Source organism: Lycorma delicatula, chromosome 7, assembly GCF_047948215.1.
Source record: "Lycorma delicatula isolate Av1 chromosome 7, ASM4794821v1, whole genome shotgun sequence".
In the NCBI taxonomy this organism is placed as follows: Eukaryota; Metazoa; Arthropoda; class Insecta; order Hemiptera; family Fulgoridae; genus Lycorma; species Lycorma delicatula.
In genome coordinates, this window is record NC_134461.1 from 9,197,133 (window position 1) to 9,223,384 (window position 26,252).

The 26,252-nt window shown below is 27.9% G+C and overlaps 1 protein-coding gene and 2 pseudogenes across 7 annotated transcripts in view; all 3 read right to left on the bottom strand.

Annotated features, from left to right (window-relative positions):
* Nucleotides 1-26,252, bottom strand: part of LOC142328095 (sodium leak channel NALCN-like) — a 70,455-nt gene that overhangs the window by 40,105 nt on the left and 4,098 nt on the right. For 2 of the 7 annotated variants that reach the window (XM_075371591.1, XM_075371592.1), the window contains exons 2-5: nucleotides 19,202-19,384; nucleotides 14,094-14,150; nucleotides 8,248-8,489; nucleotides 3,361-3,569 (exon numbers count right to left, since the gene is read on the bottom strand). In XM_075371591.1, the coding sequence (XP_075227706.1) occupies nucleotides 3,361-3,569; nucleotides 8,248-8,289 (251 nt within the window). In that variant the 5' untranslated portion in view covers nucleotides 8,290-8,489; nucleotides 14,094-14,150; nucleotides 19,202-19,384. The remainder of the gene's footprint in view (nucleotides 1-3,360; nucleotides 3,570-8,247; nucleotides 8,490-14,093; nucleotides 14,151-19,201; nucleotides 19,385-26,252) is intronic. The other 5 variants (XM_075371590.1, XM_075371589.1, XM_075371587.1 and 2 more) reach the window with 5 other exon arrangements.
* Nucleotides 21,693-22,520, bottom strand: LOC142327707 (cytochrome c oxidase subunit 2-like; annotated as a pseudogene).
* Nucleotides 23,111-24,128, bottom strand: LOC142327882 (cytochrome c oxidase subunit 1-like; annotated as a pseudogene).

Below are 26,252 nucleotides of genomic sequence, written 5' to 3' on the forward strand. Positions count from 1 at the left end.
ATAGTCGAAAATTTAATTTGAGTGACAGGACACATGGTACTCTGTACATCATGCTTGTTACTTGAGCTGTTTGAATCAGTGATCAGGAGATTTTATGTAAAGATCTACACTTCCACATCAATAAAGTTTGCATTAGTCACTACTAGACAAGACTATGATAACAAAGTTAATTTTTGTTAGACATTTTGTTGTTAATTAATTAAAATCAAAACTAGGTAAATAATTTATTAAAGAGTGATGGAACTAATTTTCATTTGCAATGTTTATTAATAAACAAATTTTCTGATAATGATTTCCCTCAGCAAAGACAATATTCTATAAATGAATTCTTCCATTTCAAAGAAACTAAGTGGTTACAATCTGTGGTAGCAATTATTGAACTTAATATTTTTGAAGATTATGAAGAAAAGTGCTGTGACTGGTATTAGAGTGCTTTATGTTCATATGTTACAATATCTTTTTAATTCTTAATTTATTCAGCAACAAGTAGAAAAAAGATTTTTTTCAGTAAGATGGTGCTATGAGCCACACTGTATGAGTTTCCAAGGCAACTCGGCAGAATCTTTTCCTAGCAGAATTATCTCTTAGTAAAGGAATACAATGTACCTAGCCATGTCTCTTGACCTTTTACAATGTGCATTCTTGGGGGAATGGGGGACCCTTTAAACAGGTCGGGTAACAACATTTCTAGCATATTTTGCCAAATAAGCCAAAATATCCTTTTGATAAGGAATGTCAGAGCATTCATTATCAATAAGCAGATCAAGAACCCATGAATTGTTGACAACCATTTCTAACTGCTCCCTTTTCTCCTAAAATTCTGTATTACAGTTAAATTAAATTCTTATTTATTTGTAAATATTATAAAATAAACTACTGATAAACATAAAAGAAATGTAAAAGCAATTGATGTGGCCTTGGTGGTGGAGTGGCTACTGTGCTATTTTCAGTTGAATGCTGTTTTTCCCTGGCTGATTCCCAATGATTGTGCTTTGGTTTCATTGTCATTTATGGAATGTAAAAAAAATTTTCTGTCATTATTTCACAGATTCAAAAGTTTCCAATGAGCAAAAATGTCCTTTTGCTTTTTAACAGCTGAAACAAAATTTGTCATAATGTGATATAATTTAGTTTAAGTTTAAAAAATTTGCGCTTCTTTAGACATTTCATGGAGAGCTAGATATTTTAGGAACAATCGTCACCAACAGCTTTCCCTGATAGTATGACCTAATTCTTTGATTGGGATATTATTGGTAGTTGACATTGTTTCTGCTTAGCTTGAGGGAACTAATTCACTGAGTATGATTCACATTTCTCCCTGAATGTAAATAGAAATTTTTATAAATAAAAGTATACACATATTAAAAATGAGATCGATAAAATAATTAAAATGTTTACATTCTCTGGATGTTAAAATAAAAAGTTTGTTGATTTTTATTAGAAAGGTCAAAGCTGTAAGCAAACTTAAATCACATTTTATAGCTAAGTGAAAAAAATAAATTTATTTTCATATGGGAGACTTTTTTAACATCTTTTCAGAAAATTTTTTAACCTATTTTTTGATTTTGTCTTAAAGCCAATTTCATTTCTATGATTTTAAGTAATAATTTATCATTTTCTGCTCCATCACTTACATAAATGATGCTAGATTTTTATACATTTTCTAGGTATGTAACAATTATTTTACATGGAAGTGGTTGATTTTTATAATCCAGTTTGATGTTTCTGAGATAAAAAACCTTTTTGCTTTTATAAATATAAAGAGTAATGAAAAACGTTTAAATCTATTGCTGATTTAACAATAAGTCAGAAAGAAACCGATGAATTTTTGTCAATCTATGCACATATTAAGTATAATTTAGTGATAATGACTGAGGATGATATTATGAAAAATATATTGTCACAGTTTGATTTTTATAACCATTTAGTTATACATTAATTGAGAGAAATTAAAATAGGGGAGGTATAATTATTTTTATTGATGAAAAAAGTTTTAATTTTTATAATCATTTTATTTATCTTGAGGATATATTGGGAATGTTACTGATACAGCTATTATTTTTAATATAGATATATTATTAATAGAGTGGCTGCTAATAGTGAAAATGCATGCTTTTCACTCTACTTGATAACAAATCCTTCTGACTTTATTTCTGAAATTAAATTATTTTTTAAAAAATTATGGACAGTTTTGAAAATCAGAAGTAATTTGGTGACATGAGTAATGATTTAAATAAAGAGATTTATTATAAGTTTAAAAAAGAGATTTTGTATTTTTCAAATTAGAGCAATGTATTAGTGTGTTTACAAAGAAACAGTTTCTTGGAGGTAATTTAGTACCATTTTAATCATATACTTATTATATCAATTATATTTTACTCAAAGCAATTCATTTTACAGTGAATATCTGATCATTATCTAGTCAGCCCAGTTTACAATCGGCAAACTGTAATTTGTACAGACTAGTTTATTACATGATTAATAAAGAATATTGTTATTGTTTATTGACATTTGCCTTTTTAATTATTTTAAAATTCAGGAATTATAATTTAACAACTAAAAGATTAACTTAAACAAATTTTAATAGGATTTTTTTTTAAACAAAATAATAAATATAAGAAGGGATTAATGATTTCAGACATCATGGTGATGATTAAAGAATGGGATTTGTTATTTTAATAATGTAAACTGTCACCAAGGTATAAAATAAATCAGTTACGAGGTTGATTTCTCTAAGATAATTGATGTTCATTACATATCCAATTTCTGTTGTGAACAGAATGAATGTGTCACTTGCAGGACTGAATATCACATGCACTTCAATGGGCTTGGCAATATCGATATGCAACCACATACTTCTTAATGAAGAAAATTAAAAAAAAACAACTCTACTTCACACTTTTCCTGCGCGACAAGGAGTGGTTATATAATTCTTGAAAATAACTCAGCGACTCATGTTAAGTTGTGTACAATCATTACAGTTACAGCACTTCACATACATACACACAAAAATTCTGTAGTTATTTATCTCAGCAGAAAAACAACAAAATGCACTTCAAACTAAAATTAAATAAAACTGTTCTAAGGGGAATACTTACACAAAATATTGCAAAAATTTAAAATATAATTGAAACTTGTGAATACAAGATTTAAAATTACAACATGCTATATCTTTGCAATACTATTTATTTACTTTGTATTATTACAGTACATCCATTCACTTATCATATAATTACTTAACGGTGTTTTGTACATTAAAACTTTCACTAAAAACTTTAGTTGGTAAAATTAAATAAAATTATAAAATAATTTTAAAATATGTAAAATAACAATAAGAAAAATTTAATTAATCAAACTAACCAGATACGAGGAACAAGCATAGAAGGATAAGTTTCATTAGCACCTGGTTGCAACTTCATCTTAGTAACAAATACTCTACAGACAAAAACTCCAACACAATCTTCACGGCGGGTTATTGTAGGATCATTACATCGAGCAAGTCTGCCACCAAATAGTTGTACTCCATAGCTTGCAAATACAAACATTAAGACAATCAGAAGAATCGATACCTGTAAACAACAAATTCATAAATCCTGATTAATTAGGAATAGTAAAAGTTCTTTAGTGGCTTTAGTAATTCATACCGGCAAATGTAATACAGCAAAAAAGGAAAATTATAAACCGCATAGAGATTTGTAACAGAATCTTGTAAAGACAAACTATAATCTAATTTTAGTTTTCTAATCTCACGATTCAAAAACTTCAGTTATTGAAGTTATAATTACAGTTTCTGATCTCATGATGACATGAATTCAAAATCATTTAAAACTTGATTTGATAAAACACTAAAATATCTTGTAAGGTGCTGTGATCATTCTGGAAATGTTTGCCATCATTTCTGCAGAATTGAAATAACTCCTTTTACTAATCAACCAAAAAATAAAAGACTGGATAAGTTATAAAATGCAGATCAAAATTTAACACATACATTTGAGCTATGGACATTGTCATATCATTGTGCACTTAATGCTTTAGAAATGGTTGGAACAAAAATAAAAATTTTATCAGAAAAAATATTTAAACCTTTAAAATTTATGAGCAAGTTATAATTTATATTATGATTAAGATAGGGAAAAAGATATGCAGGAATTAGGTATTGTATTGAAATGATGACGGTATGGCACAGTGAAATGCAAGCAGTACTTTAGGTGTTTCTTCTGGATAATAATAATGCCCTGCACAAAATCCAAACCCATGTCTGTGCAGTTACACCTATGCACACGTCTGTGGTGGGCAATAACATGGTACTTTGCTATTTTCACTTATGTCGGTCAACAGGCCAATGGTATTGCTCAGGAGCTTCCTGTGGAGAATGGGACCGGTAGTCCTGAACAGTTTGAGCCGATTGCAGTTGTGCTTCTGTTTCACTGCCTGCAGTGGGGAGCAGGAAGAATGACAATGATCTTCTGTTTTGCTAATGTCGAGGAGAGTGTGGATGGCGAAAGCTTATCCCCCTTCCTGATGGTGGAAACCGGGTTGGGGGTGAGTTAATGTGAACTTGTTCTGCTGAAGTCTTTTGCTGCTCAACCTGAGTCAGACACTTCGGCTCTTTATCTGCAAAGAGCCAGGGATTGTCCCACGGGTAAGAGTATTGGAGTCCTATGTCCAAGCCCTGGGATACCGGTATACCGGGTCAGGCAGTACAAGGAAGATCAGTGATTCGGGGCATGCTAAACCACCTCTCCACCCACATTTTGTGACATCTTAACTGGCAAATCTTCATGTATGAAAATTTCTATTTCTACACATTTTGTGGCAGAGGGTCCACATAAAAACCTTTGTTCAGGAGGGCCTTTGTCTTCACAAGTGAAGCAAAGAGAAAGTGTTGAATTCAGTGGTATCGAAAAGACAGACTGAACTAAGTTTCAACCGAAGAGCTGTGGATGAATTCCAAATATTTTGTGATGGAAAGGAAAGAAGGGATTTTTCTAGAATCAGTCCTTCTGTAATTACTCAAGGGATCATATGGAAGCAGCCAGAGGTAAAGGAGAAAAGAAAGACTGTTGCAGGACTATTTGTTGAAACTGTCAATGACAAAAAATCATCACAGCTACTCAAAACCAAGAAGATTGGAATCATCAACATTGAGGTTGTACTGTACGGTATGCTAATTACCTCAAAGAATGTGTGCAGGGACTTACTAAACTACTGAACAGAAAATTATGTTCAAACAATAGTATATTTTATATGTTAAGGTTTATTTACTTTTGTACTTTTTAGTGTTGTAAATTTAAAAAAAAGAAATGAACCGCTATTTGACAATTTAACTTATTTAATGAACATAGTTTATGTAAAAGATATTTACTTCCAATTCCTAATACAGAATGAGTAATTTTTACAATAATTATATATTTTCAGAATATAGATATTTAATTCCATTTATAACTCACTGTCTTTATAATTATGACAAAATAATAATGTAAAATGCTTCCTAAAAAACATAACAAACCTCACTCCAAGCAGCGGTTCCTTAGTTAAACTACCTATCTTAGTTAAACTAATTATCTAATAAGAATTAAATGTCATTACAAGAAAATAAGAGTACAAGACGTGTTATACATTATTTAGCCAAAAATATTAAATCAGTTTTTTTGTATTAAAGTGATGTTAAATATTACAGCTCTCAAAAAGATATAAGTGACGATGCTGATTCAGATAAAGTGAGATTATAATAATTTAAGAATGTCCAGTTCTACCACCAAGATCATTTTTACTATCAGTTGTTTATTCTAGTATATCTTCTAAGAAACACTATAAAAAAACTACAAAATATGCGCATTTTTAAAAATAAAATTCTCCACAAATTCTCTTATTTCTTAAAGGAATGAATTATAATAATTAAATTACCTCTATTGAGTAGTAGCATCTCTGCCTTTCATTTTAAAAGTTTTGTTCACTCATATGTTTTGTTTTTTTTTTTTACAAATATTTATTCATATTTCAATAAATATTTACATTTACCTTTCAATAAAGTTATCTTTAGTTTGAAATTACAATTTTTATTATGAGAAATATATTTAGTTTTTTTTTCAGTGATTTTTATACACAATTACATTACCACCTAATACATGCAAGGTGTATCACAAAGATCTCCTGGGACTTTCACACCTGTTCTACTTGCAAAAATAATGAAAAAAGTACACAAATATATGTGTTAAAATGTTTTGTTCGTGAGTTAGGGTTAGTCAAAGATTTTGCTCGGATTTCAGCTATCCCGGTGAAATGAGTTTGAGTGAATTTGTTGAGGAATTAACTGTCGCATTATGGATGCAGCTGAGCAACTAAAGGACAACCCTGAAAAACTAAAAAGAGCAACAAAAGCAAGAAATGTGTTGAAAATGACAGGGTAATTTTTGAATATTTTTTATAAACTTGTGTATACATAATTCACTTTTCTTTGTTTATTCAACTTATCTTACAACATTTTTATTCAGAATTAAATTTTCTACAGGTTTTGTTTAAAAGTTTTATGTGTTTATTACCCATTTAAAACGGTTACTGTCAAATATAAAAAAACAGGATTTTTTATTCTAATTAATGGTTTTCACCCCATATTTCTCAAAAACTACTGCAGGTATGGTTCTGGGGCATATTTTATTTTATTTTTTGGGTCAAAAAACATAAGAAATCACTATTTCTGTCCCTTAATTAACATCCCAAAAATTTCAGTATGACCTCATTTACCAGGGTAGCTGAATTCTGAGTATCTTTCATTAACCATAACTCGCAAACAAAGTATTTTAGAACTTATGTTTACATGAACTTTTTTCATTATTTTCACAAGTAGAATAGGTTATCATAGTCCAGGGAGAACTTAGTCATAGATCCTGTATACGTTACTCTGGTTAATCTAGTTCTGATCAATTTGATTATTTATATATATATATATATATATAGAGAGAGAGAGAGAGAGTGCATGTTATTATCATTTAACAAAAAATACAATAAATTAAATTCAACAATGTAAATGTGAACTAAAAAATATTTTTTAACACTTTTTAATAAATTACAATGAGCACTAGGGGTTAAGGAATAATTAACAAAGTAAACACAATATTTTTCTGACTTTTAAGGTACAACTGTGTGTCAAATGTACCTCAAATACCAGGTAAACAGTACTTAATTGTATAATTATTTATAAGTGACTTTTTTCTAAAGGAACAAGAAATATACAAAATAACAAAAAAATAAAACAACTTCCAAAAAATACTTGTAAAATTTAATAACACTTCAATTTTGACTTTTTAAAATCAGCAACAAATTAAAAATAAATTATCTATAAATGACAAAAAATTAATTTAGTCATAAATTTAGAGTGTAAAAAATTGAAGAAGAAATGAAAAAGTATTATTTTTATGTAGCATATATTATTTTTCATTAAGTATTATACTATTTTAAAACAGTTTTACGGATTAGATTTATTATTTCTAAAATGTTTAGTCTACATCTCCTAATTTCATTATTATTTAAACTGTGAAAGGTCTACAAAAAGAATGCATGCTTTTTGTAGGCTCACCTCAAAAGACATACATGTAGAAGCCAAAAAACTTGAATACGGATAAAACTAGAAAAAGAAATGTAGAGAAAAACAGCATTAAGTAATTACTAATGAGAGTAAGGTAAAGTTGTATGTACGTATTATTTTTTTACCTCAATCTTGTCAAATAATTTTCTTGACATTCTGTATAAAAATACTATGAATATCAGGATGACTTCAACTTACATATTATCAAGTTTTAACAATCCAATACTAAAAGCGATGACAACAAATAAAGAGTAATTTAAAGGTGTTTATGAAAGTAATATAATTTCTTATTTTAAAACAAATCATTTAGAAAATCTTCAATGGGATACTTACAGAGAAATTTCTAGAAAAAAAAATCATTACAAGCAATCCATTATATGAAGATCAAGGCTTGTATGCAGAGAAAATAAAGTTACATAGAAATAGAGTTGAAAAATTCCTATTTTTTCAAAAGTTGGTTAAATAATAGTTATAATCCTGAAAATGTTTTAACTTCTATAGCATTAACCATACAGCAAAAATGAAAATAAAATGCATACAATATCACTACTTCTATAAGAATCCTGGCAATCTATACGGGCATTTCATTTTATACATTGTCAAGCAAGTGGTACAGACAACCTGAAAATCAAGAAGATTTTAATAAAGAAGAATTTACTTACAACATAAATAAATACATCCAATATAGATGCAACATCATTCATATAAGCTTTTGGTGTAAATCAGCTAATATTTTTAAGGCAAGTTCCAAACTCATAAAAATGACGAACCCATATTCTGCAATTTGTAAAACAGGAGTTGACATCACTCTATAATCAGATGTCTCAAACATCATTTAAATACATGAAAGAGTGGTTACACATATCATAACCCGGTCCAGATATGTGACTAAACTGAGAAAATGCTGTAAAAAAGAAGAAATTATCAAAATGATAAAAATAAGAAGCAAAAAGATATCTATCGCTCTTTCTATTAAAAAAAATCAAACTATTTTGCAACTTATTTCTAGCAGCAAGCTAAAATCTTAATGTTCACTGGTTTGGCCTTATGTACAAAATTTTCCTACAAGGTATAACAAAGCTGTAATAGCAAGGCACTTTCCCCTCTACTTAGAGTAATAGCCAAAGCCATTTATCGTAGTGTAGGGCACGATTGCTTAATTTTCAGTTTGACATTGACGAGTTCAATTCAAAGTACAAATGAAAGTTAAAAACATAAGCTGCAGTACAATGATTGTACATGCGTAATGTGCAATGCCACATTAAAAATTTTTTTTGTGTAATTTTTTATACTGTACCGTAAAATTTTTAAATAAATTCATTCATCGGTTATTTATCGAAAATGTACAAATTGTTTGTACATTGTTTTTTTGTTGCTTGTATAAATTTTTTTTATAAGCATCAATTTGCATTCATTAATGTTTCTGTAAACAAATTCATGGCTGTCTCACTGCTAGCTACAAACATTTGAAATAGTCTAAACATATTAATCATCGAGCTTGGTCTTACTTCCTTCCAATTAATTGTTGGTTTCTTAAAATTGAATTATGTATGAGTCATTTGTTTAGCGGTAATCACCTTTACCAACAAAAGCAAACATTTTAATCCACCAATAAAAGCAAAGAAACATATTCTGTATAGTATAGAAAACACTAAGCACAGTCATTACTTTAAATCATGTGAATTTAAGTAAAAATTATTATGAGAATAAGTTTTTACACATTCATTTTTATTTTATTATTTTTGGTTTTATTTATTTGATTTACATTATGCATATTTGTATAATACCGGATATATTTCAGTGTTTTTTATCATTAGCAGTTTTACATTTGTAGTTATGGAAATTCCAAAACAGGTAGTCATAAAGTTTAACTTAGCCAGATTTGTGATGTCATTTTCATTGTTCATTCTTTTATGAAAAAAGAAGGTTCATGGTAACTAACAAAAGTTCAGGAAACAACAGGAGTTTCTCGCTGTAGTGTTCTGCGAATAATTGAGGAAATACCTCAATTATTCGCAGAAAAAAAAGGCAGCATCCGCTAGTGGATTTTCTATTCCAAACAAAAAACATTTACAAAATAAACTAAAAACAGAAATTGATAACTTTGACAAGTGTGTTATTAGATGAACTATAAATGAATTTAATGTTTCACAAAGTACACAATCTATTATAAAAAGTTTATTAACAGTGGTAAAGAACAAAATACACTTCAAGGGTGGAAAATTGGCTTTGCGGGAAGTTAATAAGACAATTAAGATTTAGATGGAAAAAGATGTGTAATAATAGAAGATTTTTAATAAGAAAAAAAAAAAGATGTTTAGGAGAAACAAATATTATACCTACGAACATTAGAAAAACACAGAGCTGAAGTATGGCCAGTCATTTTTACGGATGAAACGTATGTGCATTCAACACACACAAGGCCATATTGTAGGACGAATGATTCTGATGAAGCATCTGGCTTACTTGTTCTGATTTCAAAGGTCAAAGAGTAATTATCATTCATGCTGGGGGGGGAAATGCTTTTGTAAAAGATGAGTTATTGATTTTCAAATCTGAACAAACGTGTGGCGATTACCATGATAGTAAGAATTATAGAAATTATAAAAAATGGGTTACAAATCAACTCATAAAAAATTTATAAACTTAAACAACATTTAGTGTTAAGTCATTGATTATGCACCATATCACAATCTGGAGTTGAATGGTGCACCGAAATCAACCTCTGAGAAATGACTGAATGGTTACTGAAAAGAACTATTGTTCGATGAAAACCTGTTAAAACCCAAGCTATATAAATTAATTTCAGCCGCTAAATCATGATTTAAAATGTATAAAATAGATGCTTTATTTGCTGAAAAGGGTCACAGTGTATTACGGCTTCCACCGTATCATCTGCATCTCAATCTGACTGTGATGAAATGGGCTGATATAAAAAATTATGTTGTTGATAAAAATGTGACTTTCAAATTGGATGATTATATAGAATTAGTACAAGGTAAAATAGGTGTAATTAATAAAGATGACTGGATGCAAAAATGTCAGCTTGTGCAACAATTAGAAAAAAATTATTAGACTGATCATGTGATTGACCAGGTATCGGAAATTATACTGAACACAGCAAACAATTGTGAAAACCATACAGATAGTAATAGTGAAAGTGAATTCAGTGACAATGATGTTACAGTAATTATGGTAAGTAAATAATGTTACGTTTAATGTTTTTTGCATAGGTTAGTACACTGATTCCTGCCATGAATAAGTTCTTCCACGCATTTGTTGTGTACCTCCCAGAGCTGTACATCTACTTCCCCCTGCAAGCACCTTGCTACAACTGTTCAGCTATAGATTTAAAAATGAAGTACATATTTTAAAAAAAATTATTTTCCTCAAAGAATCTGACAGAAAATTAAATTATTTATATGAAATATGTTAAATCATTCATTTATTTTACTATTAAAGGTTTTGTTTTGTTCTTTTTCAGTTAAAATTATAAAACTAGAAAGATTTAAAACTGAGAATTCACTGCTCTGTCTTCTTTTTATAACTGCATTTGTCAAAATTTTCTGAAAATAGATTCGGTCATCATTACGGTATTAAAAGTTTTTTTTGAAAAAATAAAATTTTTATGACTTTTAGCATTTTATATATTTTAATATTTTACAGGTTGTATCATAAAGTTCTTCCAGGACTTTCATAACCTTTTCTACTCATGAAAGTATTGGAAAAAGTTCATATAAACATGTCCTAAAATACTTTGTTAGTGAGTTATGGCTAGTGAAAGATTTTGCTCGGATTTCAGCTACCCTGGTGAGATGGGGTCCTACTGGAATTTTTAGGGCATTAATTAAGGGTCAGAGTTAATGAATTCTTATGCTTTTTGATCTGAAAAATCAAATAAAATAGGTCCCAGAACCATACCTGCAATACATTTTGAGAAATCTGGGGTGAAAACCAATAAACAGGGGTGAAAAACCCTGCTCTTTATGTTTTGATGTATGATAACTTTGTTAAATGGGTAATAAAGACATAAAACTTTTAAACAAATGTTTCAGACAATTTAATTCTGAACAAAATGGTGTAAGATAGGTTGAATAAAAAAGAAGAAAGTTAGAAAAATTACAGTACTAGAGTACTGTATAATTTTTGTGAAGAAGACCGCATCACACATTGATATTAAATCAGTGTTGAAAATTGCCTCCATCATTTCATGAGTATTTATGATATGTATGAGTGTAAATAAAGTGTAGTCTTGTACATTCTCAGTTCGACTATTCCTGAGATGTGTGGTTAATTGAAACCCATCCACCAAAGAACAGCGGTATCCACGATCTAGTATTCAAATCCATGTAAAAATAACTGACTTTACTAGGACATGAACGCTGGAACCCTCGACTTCCAAATCAGCTGATTTGGGAAGATGCGTTCACAACTAGACCAACCTGGTGGGTTATTTCATATTCTACTACAGCATTATCATTACACACACCCAAAATGAATACTATATCAGCATATTCTTCTGTTGTAAATAAACATGACATTACTTCAATGGCAGAGATCATATTTAAACTAACACTCACAGAAACCCTTCTCTAACAACAGCACAGTTCACAGTACCTGGTAATATTTAATGTACCTAACAGAATGATTTAAACACTAATACAGTATTGCGCATTGTTGATCAGCTGCTGTTACTGACAAGTTTGAAATAATTTTTCATTTATTTTATTTCTGTCATTAATAAAAAAATTATTATATAAGGAATTTTTATTTTACAACTGTTGTGTAATTTCCAGTTTTTTAAATATTTTAACAGTAAGTTTTGTTTTTACAAAACCTTTTTTTCAGATCTCCAAAAAAGATTTGGTTTTTTTTCATTAAATAAGTACATTCTAATAAATGTAGTAACATACTGTTTCTAAATAAAATTCAAATTTTTATAACTTTTCATTGTTTTATTCAACTTATCTTAGACAATTTTCTTCAGAATTAAATTTTCTACAAGTTTTGTTTGTTTATTGCCAATTTAACAAAGTTATTATACATCAAACATAAAAAACAGGGTTTTTTATCCTAATTTATTGTGTTCCCCCAGATTTCTCAAAATCTACTCCAGATAATTTTGGGAATATTTTATTTAATCTTCAGGTCAAAAACCATACAAAACCCCTAATTTTGTCCTTTCATTAACATCCTAAATGTTTCATTACGATCTCATTTCACTGGGATAGCTGAAATCAGAATGGAATCTTTCACTAGTCATAACTCGCAAACTAAGCATTTTAGCACATATGTACTTTTTCCATTATTTTAACATGTACATATATTATGAAAGTCCTGAAGGAATTTGTGATACACTTGTATTCACAAATATTTTGAGAATATACAAATTTTCAGTACATCAAAACATATTTCATTTATATTTCCTCAATAAATGGCAATTTAAAAAAAAATCAGCCAGAAAATTCTTGTTAAGGAGAAACTGGTTTAACCAGGTAATGTCATTATTTATTTCACAAAAATTAATTAAGCAACAAAAAAGAAAAGTACCTTCATAAAAGTGAAGTTTTTTTTCATTAAATAATAATGAAAACTGTTCACTTATTTATTTGTAAAAGCACATACAATATCACCAAAAGACCTTCCTTTACAAATTAAAAAACCATTAATATTCATCTAATTAGTGAAAATAAGTTGAGAAGAAATTAAAAGGCATTACCCATTTATGTACAGTTGGCTATTATATTCTTTAGCTAACACATACAGGTGAATTTTAAAAGTCGGTTTCATTTATTATATTGTAGAATTGTACATTATCACAGTTAATAAAAAATAAAAATGAAAAAAAAAATCAGAACAAAAATTTTGGTTAAATTTTTGTTGAACAAAATGTTAATAAAATTGAACATGTAACATAAAAGCTGACCGTTTTGATCTGCGGAACACATCAAGGCAAGTTTCAAAAAAGTGAGAAAATATTTCTAAAGTATTTCATACTTAACAATAAAGGCAATTTACCTTTCTAAAATAGATAGCTAATTTATTAATTACCAAATGCAGACACAAGCAGATTTTGTTATTAACAGAAACCTAAATTTTTTAAAACAAAAACTGAACTTCAATAAAATATTGATACCCAAAATAATAAGTAGCAATTATTAGAGCACATTTAAAAGAAATAGTAATGCATAAATAAAACATTTGGTCTACATGCAAACCATCTTCTAGTGTATAGGTACTTCTTGAAAGCAAATTATTTTTATCATGTATGTTTAAAAAGTAATCTGAATAAATTTTATTTAATTTAAATTAAAATAACAAGAATTATAATATGTATGTAAGCTAAAAATAATTTTTTAAAGCCTTACAAAGTGTGCGAACATTTACCTCGTTAAATTCCCATAATTCCTGCTAAGTTAACCTTACAATTAATATTAACATGCATGCAAATCACATTATTTAATTGTGTACTATTTTTCTTAATGTAAAAATTACTGAAAGAACTTACCTAGTTTACATGTAGAATTCTTTTCTAGACGGTTGTTTAAATTCGTATAAAATACTCCTAACAGACAGAATAGGTTAAACACAAATAATCAAGTAAACAAAATTTGATGCGGTTTTAAAAACGCCACAAGAGATCATAGACAAATAAATACTATTTACCCTACATGACAACGATATTCAATAATAACACTAATATTAGTTATCAGAAAGAAAATACAGAATTAGATAATATACTATGTAAGTTTTGTTTATTTTCACAAGATCACTTTATATAATGAAAGCAACTAATATTATTATAAACAAATGTAATTTTTCATCAACGTAACACATTTTGATACATCAGTTGTTTTGACGAATTCGCGGCGCGAACCAAGTGGAGGACGAGATAGATGTACTCACAGCAATTACGCTTTTTCCATTCTCTGAACGCATTTAAAAATGAATTTTTTAATTTTAATTAATTGAAATTAAATGAATTTTTTACTAATTACAATCTACCATTGCTTACAATTGGTGTATGTATAGTTATATATCATAAACATACATAATTTCAAAGCGTTATTTATGATGAAGTAACACTTGGACAAGCGATGGTTCATTCCAAAATTGCTACACCTATTTTGAAGGAAATATCTGAAAGTTACTTTACACAAATCTTAAACTTTTTTAAAGAAAAATGTTTATAAATCATACTGTGTGTATGCGTGCGCGAGTAGATAGAAAGCTTAAAATTGCTATAGAGGAATATGGTATAATATAGTAAGTACCACGATACTCCGGTTTTTCCGGATAATCGACCCTTCTGCAAATATTATTTTCAAATTAGACGGTACTTATTTTAATGGAAATACTTAATCATTATTTTAGTTAAAATACGAATAAATTAAACAATTTGTGTTTAAAAAAACCGTTTGAAAATAAAAGTATGTTGCAAAAGGGTTCTGGCTTCGAATTCCAGTCAAGCTCAATATTTTTACACCCTAAAAATTCATTTCATAATTAAAGAGAAAAAAATAACTGGATATGTTATTATAATATGGATATGTTATAATATGTTGTCAATTCAATTTAATATATTATTTAAGATAGATTATGAATATTTGTTTTAGTAGTGCATGATGACGATAAAAGTTCCTTGCGTGCTGTCTGGCCAGCATCTGGTTGCTAGACACGGTTGTTATGTAACCCTTCCTCAGTCCAACCATCTCTCGTTTTACTGTTTAGCTTCTGGAACCACCGTAAGATATTACTTCAGAGGATGATAGCCTGCCTGCATGCGTGCGAGTGTGTATGCATATATATATAAAATAATATATATATTATGTTATTGAAATTAATATTTTTTAAGATTCATATTAGTCCTTTGTAAGTTAAATTATATTTAAATTCTATTAAAGTACAGAATATTAAGATAAGACATAGCTTACTTTAATTTTTCCATGAAAGTACTTTCAAGGATCCCGCATCCTCAGTCATGATTGAAATAATTCTGTTATTGCATATTTAACTGTAAAAATACTAAAATAATGAAAATTGCATATTAATTTATATGAGTACTGCAATATTTTACTTATTAAATTTATAACTTATTATTAAATTTTTGTTAGGTTCTTGTGTAAGACGATCAGTAATAACGTCAATTTGGAATTAAAACTTTTGTAATGATATACTGAACCATCAAAACATTTTCAGTAGTCTTTGTAACTACCAGGTGGTGCTGTTTTTCCTCTTCCATCAACTGATGTTACTGCTGGCAGTTTTCTTTTAATTAGATAAGATTGATGCATATTACAAATGTTGCCCAAAAAATCTTCATAATGTAAACTATTAGTATATTATTGATGTCACAAATCTGTTAACATTGATAACAACCTTGATATTTTAGATGTATACAAAAAACACATCTTAACACTCTTGAAAATTATGGAACATAAATATAAAATGATGTAATAAATGAAAAGACAACTCAAATCACACACACTTAACAACAGTACACCAGTCACTGAAGATAATTGATAACTGTTTAAAATAATTATATTTTTTATATGTTTTATTATATAATACACAGAAAGTTTGAAGTATTCAAATCGTACAAGGCGATAGGTTTGAAAGCTAACAAGAAATTATTGAACCCTGCAATTTCAACTGCATGGGAAGATTTTAATAAAAAAGTAACGCCAATTTTAACTAATTCAAAACCAACTACTGTTGTAAGAATTTTAGAGCTTGGTAAATATATAAATGAACTGCTCATTTCAAGAACACAAAATCCTTAGATTTTAAAAAACAAAATGTTTGTGTTTGTCTGCGTTAGTAACTTTGCGCGTATTAGTAAAAATTTGATCAGTCACTGAAGATAATTGATAACTGTTTAAAATATTTTTTTTTGTTTTATTATACAATTCACAGAAAGTTCGAAGCATTCAGATCAAACAAGGCGATAGATTTGAAAGCTAACAAGAAATTATTGAACCTTGAGTTTCAACTGCATGGAAGATTTTGATAAAAAAGTAACGCCAATTTTAACTAATTCAAAACTAACAGTAGTAGGAATTTTAGAGCTAGGTAAATATATAAATAGACTGCTCAACTCAAGAACACAAAATCCTTTCAGTTGGTGAAAAGAAAAAAGTTAATTTATCCAAGATTATTCAAAATTATACAAGACTTTGCATTCCTGCAACCTCTGTTCCCTGTGAAGGATTTTTTTCAAATGTGAGACAGTTAATAACTAAAAGGCGAAGTAGTCTTACTTCAAAGAATTTCAAAAAATTATATTTCTACATGAAAAAAATGTAAAATACTGTAAAGTTTATTTGAAAAGTATTAATTGATTATTTTAATTTTTACTATTAGTTTTCATTATTTTTTTTTTATAATAGAACCAAAGATTTTTAAAAACAAAATGTTTGTGTGTGTGTTGTGTAGTAATAGTAACTTTGCGTGCATTAGTAAAATCTAGTGGAAACCACAAGACTGTATGCCTGACCTTGTACCCCACTAAATTACATATACATATTTTTTTTAATGAAAAGTACACTAAATTTTATTTCATTAATAACTTCTTATATTTTTTCTTATTTTTTTTTATTGTTATTGAATTGTTATTTATTGTAATTTTTTTTTACAAACAGAGGTTTATAATTAATTATTAATAAATCAATATAGTTAAATTAAAAAAAAAAAGGAGATGTAGTCTGATTTGAACCGATGTGCCTTCCCCTTGATTCAAATATTTCATTAATTGAAATTTTGTTTGGCTCTAAGTCTGGAACCAATGAAAATAAATACCACTTATGATATATCGTTGAAAAGCTCTAAATGAGCTCTTATTAATGCAGAAAAAGTCCAAAATCCAATTTTTTTTCAGATTTTGCACTCTTTTTGGACACTTGGTTCAGTCAATTGCAATCAAAAAGGGACTTGCACAACTAGATGTTTCTAAATCCAAATGTTGTAAGTCGTAAATCCAAAATTTCTAATCATTTTTGAGTTAAGCGAGATACATACGTACGTACGTACAGACGTCATGCCGAAATTAGTAAAAATGGATTCAGAGATGGACAAAATGGATATTTCCGTTGAAATCTGAAAACCGAAATTTTTCGCTATCACAAAACTTTCTTTACTTCGTACAAGAAAGAAAAAAATAGACGGAATGAATGGCTCGCTCAAAAATAAGGTATGGTACAAACTATATTATTTTAAATTATTGATTTTGTCATATATAATTTGATATTGATGTCAGTTCAATAATTTATGTCATGTATACATATAGTGAAATTAGATTAAGATAAATTTTCTAGATATAAAATACTTTTCACGAGTTGAAATTATCTATATATATATATAATAATAATAATAATAATAATAATGATATATAAATTAATTGGCTGTCGTTTCGTTTGTAGTTAGTGATTAAACATATAAAATGTGTTTTGGGGCTTACAGATATAATTTAATTTTTTTAAGATTAATTCAGTTAAATAGCACAATTAATGAAAATATCTTATCAAGCAGTGATAAATTTGCCGAATGTTTAATAAACATTAGTAGTGGTGATGCAATAAGTTATAAGTCATGTGAAAGGATATAAAGTAAACAAAGCGAGCTAGAATTTGGTATGGTAAGAGGATCCTCACCTCAAAATAAGCATAAGAAAGGTTGCTATGAATCGAATCGAAACTGAGAAGGATTTGGTTTCCCATCGTCTATTCAGTTGATTGTTGAGAATCGTATCTCGATTATTTCGTTCAGAATAGAGAATCTAATCGAAGGAACGACTCGTTCACGAATTTCCCATAATTAGTTAACAGATACTGTATTTGTAAGATTGTGAATTTCATGGAAAAATGTTGTCTTTAGGTAGCCGTCTTGTAAATGTATTTAAGCAATCTGCAAAGAGAGTTTTAGGTAATGAAGAAGTAAGTGTCATATACTGTAGTTCCGTTAAGGCACGTTTAATGTAAACTGGACTTTATTTCATAAAATAGTTAATTTTATCTTTTCAAGACCGATTGTTTTCTCCGTAGAAATTTTAGAAGGAAAATAAATATATATATGGCAATATTGATTATTAATTAGGTTATTCTGTATTAGATTTTTGATTTCTGCAATTTCCTACTTCTCACTTTAAGGTTAAGAGGTTATACAGCATCGGGGTTATGTTACAGGATGAGTTTTACTTGACAGCTCGGCAACTTAAATAAACAATAAGTTCCTGGGATAAAAATTTTTTAGATTTATGTTATTACCGTAACCCTTTCTTTATTTAAATTTTAAGATAAATTACTTTATAAAAGAGGACGCTTTTCCTCATTTTAACTTTGAGGCAGCCATCAAAATGTTATCATTCTTAAATCTAATTTTGCCTAACAGTTTCCGATTTTCCAAAATAGATTGATCCCAGAAGAGCGAGAAACCACAGTGTTCAAGTTTTTTAATTAATAAAATTGTATGCTCTACCAAATTGAAAGCTTTGCTCAGGCAGTAAAAACAAATTCCCAGGGTTAAATCAATATTGTAAATACCACTTAATATCAGAAAATGCTAACTAAAAATCTTGCTTTGTAAGAAAAATATAGATTTCAGAAAATAAAGCAATCTTACCTAACCAATTGCGATTAATTTGTTCTTCAAAAAATCGTACTACTTTGTGATATCAAAGCACCCTGCCTGTGGATTTCATAAATTTTGAAATTTTACATCACAACAATAAATCATCTAATTCATTTTCAACCAATTGGAAATCCCATTGATGGTCTTACTGGATCTATTCATGTTCTTCCTAACCTATGAAAATGAAATTATGGTGTATATCTGGCAAGCCAAACAGTATCTGTAACCAACCTGCATAGTGTAACATGGCAAGTACAAGGTGATTACTGTTTTGTATATAATCTTAAGACTAGATATAGTAAGTGTTTGAGGTATGGTTGGAGCTGTTCTCTAGGTCACCATCTCCCTTTATTCTTCTAATGAGTTATAGATTGATGCAAAGATAATGGATAAAATGTAAATTGTCTGAAAAATAATTAAAACGATTGTGTATTATACTATTTAAAATTTAAATATTAAAAATGCATTTCATGTAATGTCTCACATTTAGTATTATAAATCACCATTAATATACTTCATTAACTATTAATTTATCGCTTTTAAAATGACAAAACTGAACAATTTGCTTAGAAACACAAAAATTTCTTCAAGTAAAAAAATGCTGCACAGTTAAAAATTTACTCAAAAACATTTTATTAAAAATGAATATTTTTCTTTGTATATTTTTTGTTAATTAATTTGTCTTCTGAATTTGTATATGGGAATGTTGACTGTACATTTTTGTAATTCATTTCTCTATTTCAATCTATTATTTTTGGGTTGCCTATTCAAAACATTTGGTATCAAAGTTTTTTTTTATGATATGCTGCTAAATTTAACCTTATTATTTGTTACTGTTCCTAGAATATTCTGAACAGTGGGATACAACTATTTTACATAAGTTTTGGGGTTTTTTATTTTATATTCATTTTTAATTCTGTAGTGTAAATAACATAAATATAAAAAACTATCTGCAGTAAAATATCAATGCAGAATCAAGAAAAAATCCATTACCCAATACAAAGTAAATATTAAATTAAATTTGTATGTAGCAAAATAGAATTTTATATATATTTATATATATACCGACAATTTCCTACAGATGGAGAGGTCAACAAGGGTCACTTGTCAGTCACAAAGATCTCCTACCTTAATGATGGATTTCTTTTTTTGGGAGGGTTATTAAAGATAAAGTATTTTCAAGAAAACAATGAACTGCTGACGATATGATTCAGTTATTAAAGAAGCACACCAAGAAATGAATGAAAACAAAGTATGCTCAATGTAAAATCTTGACTACAGTAGTATGTGAATGCAAAAAGCAATCAACTTGAATACTAAAGATATTGTTTTTAATTGCATGTTTTATGCGATCCTTATTATTACTTAATAAAATAGAATTTTCTTTTTTTATATATATAGCAAAATAGAATTTTATATATATATGTAAAATATACATATACATACTGGTGGGGGAAGAGGCAAAAGTAAATGTGTGTGAAAGGTGTAAATAAAAAATATAAGTTTTATTAAGTAAAAGAAGAAGAAAATTCTATTTTTTCAAATGGTTTGGCAATTTATTAAAAATGGGTATGGTAGCATAATAAAGCCCTGTCTTACAAGCCAAAGTATTGTGTTGATTTTACAAAAACTGTTCCATTGTCATTGTTTAAAAGACAATGGAACTGTGGATAGTGTAATTTTTTAAGAAGAAGCAACTATTCTGTTTTGCAAAGATTGCACATTCATAAATATAAACACAAGGGTATGTTGTTAATACGTTTAATTTTGTAAATATAGGTTAACATGATTATGTAGGCGTAATAAATAATGATGACAAGCTTAGCATTTTATTATGGTGCTTCAGAGCAAAACAGTACAGCTTGATTTTGTTACAATGAAATCATATTGATCATCTCATGAGAACTTGTTATATAATAAAACACCCAGAAATTTTGGTTTGTGGGCAACAGAAATACTGTTGTTTTCATTAATGGAATTCTATCCACATGATGAATGGTGTTACATCTGCCTGGGAATTAGGTTTCCTAATTCCCAGGAATATATATTGTTCTTATAAAATATATTTTTTAGACTCTGTTATAGAGTTCAATTTTAATACTACAGTTTCTTAATAATAATAATAAGTGTTAGTTATATTAACCAAATATAAAGATTGATATTACTATGATTAAAATTTCTTTTTGGTGAGTTATTAATTTAAATTCATTTATTAGTTTTTTTTCTATTATTTTTATTATTATATTTATTCGAGATTTTTTGGTTCAGTATCATTTTGGTAGAATTATTGTTGTTATTATTATAATTATTCAATTTCTTTGTAACAGTTTAGTTATTGGATCAAATGTTGAGAATAGTCTAGTTATCATTTTCAGTTAATATTAAATTTTATTTTTATTTTTTTTATTTGTATTTAGGTTAGTTATAAAGAATAATTTTGTTATGTTTATTATGATTGTGGCTGTTGTTATTATTAATATGATGTTTCATATAATAGGAGATATTTGTAGAATCAAGATGCACATAAAATGTATTTTTTATTTGACAGTTAAATGTTTTTTTTAAACTAGCTTCTTTCATTAAGAGTATTCGATGTTTACTATATTTTGGTTTAAGAGACCATTACTTTCTTTCAGTAACTTAATGTTTATTAATTTTATGTTTTTATTCATTTAATGAATGATTTTATATTAATTCTTTCTATAGTGATTGGTATAAATCTGTGATTTATTCCACAGATTTCTGAGCATTGTCCAAAAAATACTCCTGGGTTTTTAGTTATTAGGCTGATTTGGTTAAGTCGTCCTGGGATTGCGTCTATTTTTACTCATATTGATGGAATTGTTCAAGAGTGGATTACGTCAGATGATGATACAATTATTCGAATTTGTGTTGAGAATGGGATAATTATTCGGTTATCTACTTCAATTAGTCGAAATGATGATAAGTCATTTTGTGGTTTTATATATGATTCAAATTCTATTTTTTTAGAGTCTGAATATTCATAAGATCAGTATCATTGATGTCCAATTGTTTTAATAGTAATTGATGGTTTAATTACTTCTTCTATTAGGTATAAGGTTTTAATTGATGGAATAGCAATAAAAATTAAAATAATTGCTGGTATTGTTGTTCAGATTGTTTCTATTATTTGATTTTCTGTTAATATATTATTTGATAATTTATTTTTTGTTATTGTTGCTATTATAATTGTTACTGTTACTGTAATAGATAATAGAATTATTATAGTGTGATCATGGAAATTTAATAGTTGTTCTATAATTGGTCTGGCTCTATTTATTATGTTAAATTTTATTCATGATGATATTTCTAAGGAAATTTTTTTAATTTATTAATGAATTTTAAGTTCATGGCAATTTTCTGCCACTCTTAGAATGGCTTAGATACTAGTGGTAGTTCATTAAAAGAGTGTTCAGGGGGTGGTGTAATTGAAAATCATTCAATTGAGGATGATTTATTGTTTTTAAAGATTGTAATTCGTTTAAATGCTATGGCTTCTCATATGATGAATATGAATATTATAATTCTGATTATTGAAATTAATGATCCCATTGATGAAATTGTGTTTCATGTCATGTAATTGTCTGGGTAATCTGAATATCGTCGTGGTATTCCCGCTAGGTCTAAAAAGTGTTGTGGGAAGAATGTTAGGTTTACTCCTAAAAATATGGTTGAAAATTGAATTTTTAATCATTTTTTATTTATTCTTATACCTGTTATTAGTGGAAATCAGTGAATGATTCTTGCTATAATGGCGAATACTGCTCCTATTGATAATACGTAATGAAAATAGGCTACAACATAGTATGTATCGTGTAAAATTACATCAATTGAAGAGTTGGCTAGAATTACTCCTGTTAATCCTCCAATAGTGAATAGGAATACGAATCCTATAGATCAAATTATTTGGGGTGATTTTTTTTTTTGTTATTCCTTGTTTAGTGGCCATTCATCTAAAGATTTTAATTCCTGTTGGTACTGCAATAATTATAGTTGCAGAGGTAAAGTATGCTCGTGTGTCAATATCTATACCTACAGTAAATATGTGGTGTGCTCATACAATAAATCCTAAAATACCAATTGCTAATATTGCATAAATTATTCCTAGATGACCAAATGTTATTATTTTTCCTCTTTCGTTTGTAATAATATGTGAGATTAATCTGAATCCTGGTAAAATTAAAATATATACTTCTGGATGTCCAAAGAATCAGAATAAGTGTTGATACAAAATTGGGTCTCCCCCTCCTGTGGGGTCAAAAAATGAAGTATTAAAGTTTCGATCTGTTAATAGTATTGTGATTGCTCCAGCTAATACTGGTAATGATACTAGTAGTAAAACTGCTGTAATTAGGACTGATCAACAGAAAAGGGGTATTTTTTCTATAGTTATTCCTTTTGGTCGTATATTTATTGTTGTTGAAATAAAATTAATTGCTCCTATGATTGATCTTAATCCTACAATGTGAAGAGAAAAAATAGTTAGGTCTACTGAAGGTCCTGAATGTGCAATTTGGGCTGAGAGAGGGGGGTAAACAGTTCATCCTGTTCCTGATCCTGACCCTACGATTGATCTTGCAATTAAAAGTGAGATTGATGGTGGTAGTAATCAAAATCTTATGTTATTTATTCGTGGGAATGCCATGTCTGGTGCAACAATTATTATAGGAACTAGTCAGTTTCCAAATCCTCCAATTATAATTGGTATAACCATAAAGAAAATAATAATGAATGCATGTGATGTTACGATGGTATTATAGATTTGGTCATTTTTAATTATTGATGCTGGTTGTATTAGTTCTAATCGGATAATTATTCTTCTTATTGTTCCAAGTAGTCTAGCTCAGAGCCCAAAAATAAAATAAAGAGTTCCGATATCTTTATGATTTGTTGAAAATATTCATTTATTCATGAAGAATGGGATGGCTGATTTAGGTGATAGATTGTAAATTTATTTAAGGTTTTAAACCTCTCATTATTTGTCTTGTATTCAATTATGATTCTATATTGCAAATATAGAGGTGCATTACTTGCTAAGGCTTATTTATAATAATAATTTTAACTTTGAAGGTTAATAGTTTTTTTAACTTAAATCCTTCTTTTAGTTTAATTTAAAAATTATTATTATTGAAATTCCTATTAAATTTAAGATAATCGGGATAATTGATTCTTTTTTTTTTATTTTTTATTTATTTGATTTGGTTATTGTAGGGATTATTATGTTTAAGTATATGAATGTTGATATAATTGATGAAATTAGTATAATTAATGGAATTGTTGGTGCTATACAAATTGTTGATTTTATAATTATTCATTTTATTAAAAATCCTGTAGTTGGAGGTATACCTCTTATTGATAATGATGAAATTATTAGGGATGTTTTTGTTAAATTTGTTTGAGTATTGATTTGGTTTAAAAAATTGATATTATTTTTTTGAACGTGTTTATTATAGTTAAGTTGATTATGGTGTATATAATTAATAGAAGAATAAATTGTTGTTTTGAAATTATTAATGAAAAGATTATTACTGGTGAATTTGAGATTGATGAGTATGCTATTAATTTTTTTAGTGATGTTTGTTTTATTCCTGAGATTGGTGCCATAATTATTGATATTATTATTAGTTTAATTCTGGTTATTTGGGTTGCAATAATTGTGGGAATGATTTTTTGTATAGTTATCATTATTATACATATTTCTCATCTTATTATTTGTATAATTCTTGGTACTCATAGGTGAAATGGGATTATACCTATTTTTATTAAAATTCTCATTATTATTAAAATTCTTTCATTAATGGGGCAGTTAATGATAGCATTAGTAATTATTGAGGTTATTATAATTGATGAGGATATTCTTTGAATAATTAAATATTTTATAGATTGTTCATTTATTTTATTTCTTTTTTTTAAAAGGGGTAGAAAAGAAATTAAATTAATTTCTATAGATATTCATGAGAATATTATTCTGTTGGAGGATATTGTTATGATAATTCTTATGGTTATTGTTGTGATAAATATTGTTTTTGATAAATTTATTTTAATTAAAAAGAGAATTTATTCATCGATGGGGTATGAACCCATAAGCTTAATTTAGCTTATCTTTTTGTAAAAGGATGTGTGATGCATTAAGAATTTTGATTTCTTCAGTTTCAGTTTAATTCTGGATTTTACAATTTAGCATGAGTGAGGTTTCACTTAATTTACTTCATCAAAGTAATCCTTTAATCAGGCATCTTGCTTGAGTATAAAAATCCATTGTTTTTTTCCTTTTTCTTTTTTAATATCATTTTTTTTTATACGGTACATTATTTGCTTATTTGGTTTTTTTGCAATTTTTGATTTTTGAGTTTAATTTTTCAACAAAAATTACCCTTAAATCATTCTTTTGAAAATTTTTAAATTTATCATTAAAATACTTCTCCTTCGCTTTTCGTATTTCAATATTAATTTTATTTCTATATAATATGTAATCTTTTCGAATTTCCAGGTTAGCTGGTGCTTTTTTCCATTTTTTGAACAGTTTGTCTCTATACTTTATTTTATTTAGAATGTCATCCGTCATCCATAGTTTTTTTCTACTTTGAATTTTAATCCTATCAGTATTTCTGCGAACTAAAGAACTGTTATACACAGAATTAATTATATCAACGAATTTCTCATATGCAGATGGATTATTATCCATCTTATTACCTAAGGTGTCATAATTTATGCTATCTAACTTATATCTAATTAAGGCATTATCTAAGTAAAATGAACCAAGACTGTCATCCATCGATCGTCGGGATGAATTCTTGTACAACAGATCTGCTATTGTCACATAGCGATCAGAAATTTTAGTTTCAATTACTCCAGAAAAAACGTATCAGGAAAGCCTCTAATAAAAATGTGATCTATACAAGATCTAACAATTACCCCATCTCTTATTTCCTCCCTCGTTATATCAGATATGCAACACATGAATCCCGTTGTATGTAATAAGGTTTGATAGTAACTAACTACAGTATTTTTCTTAGTAAGA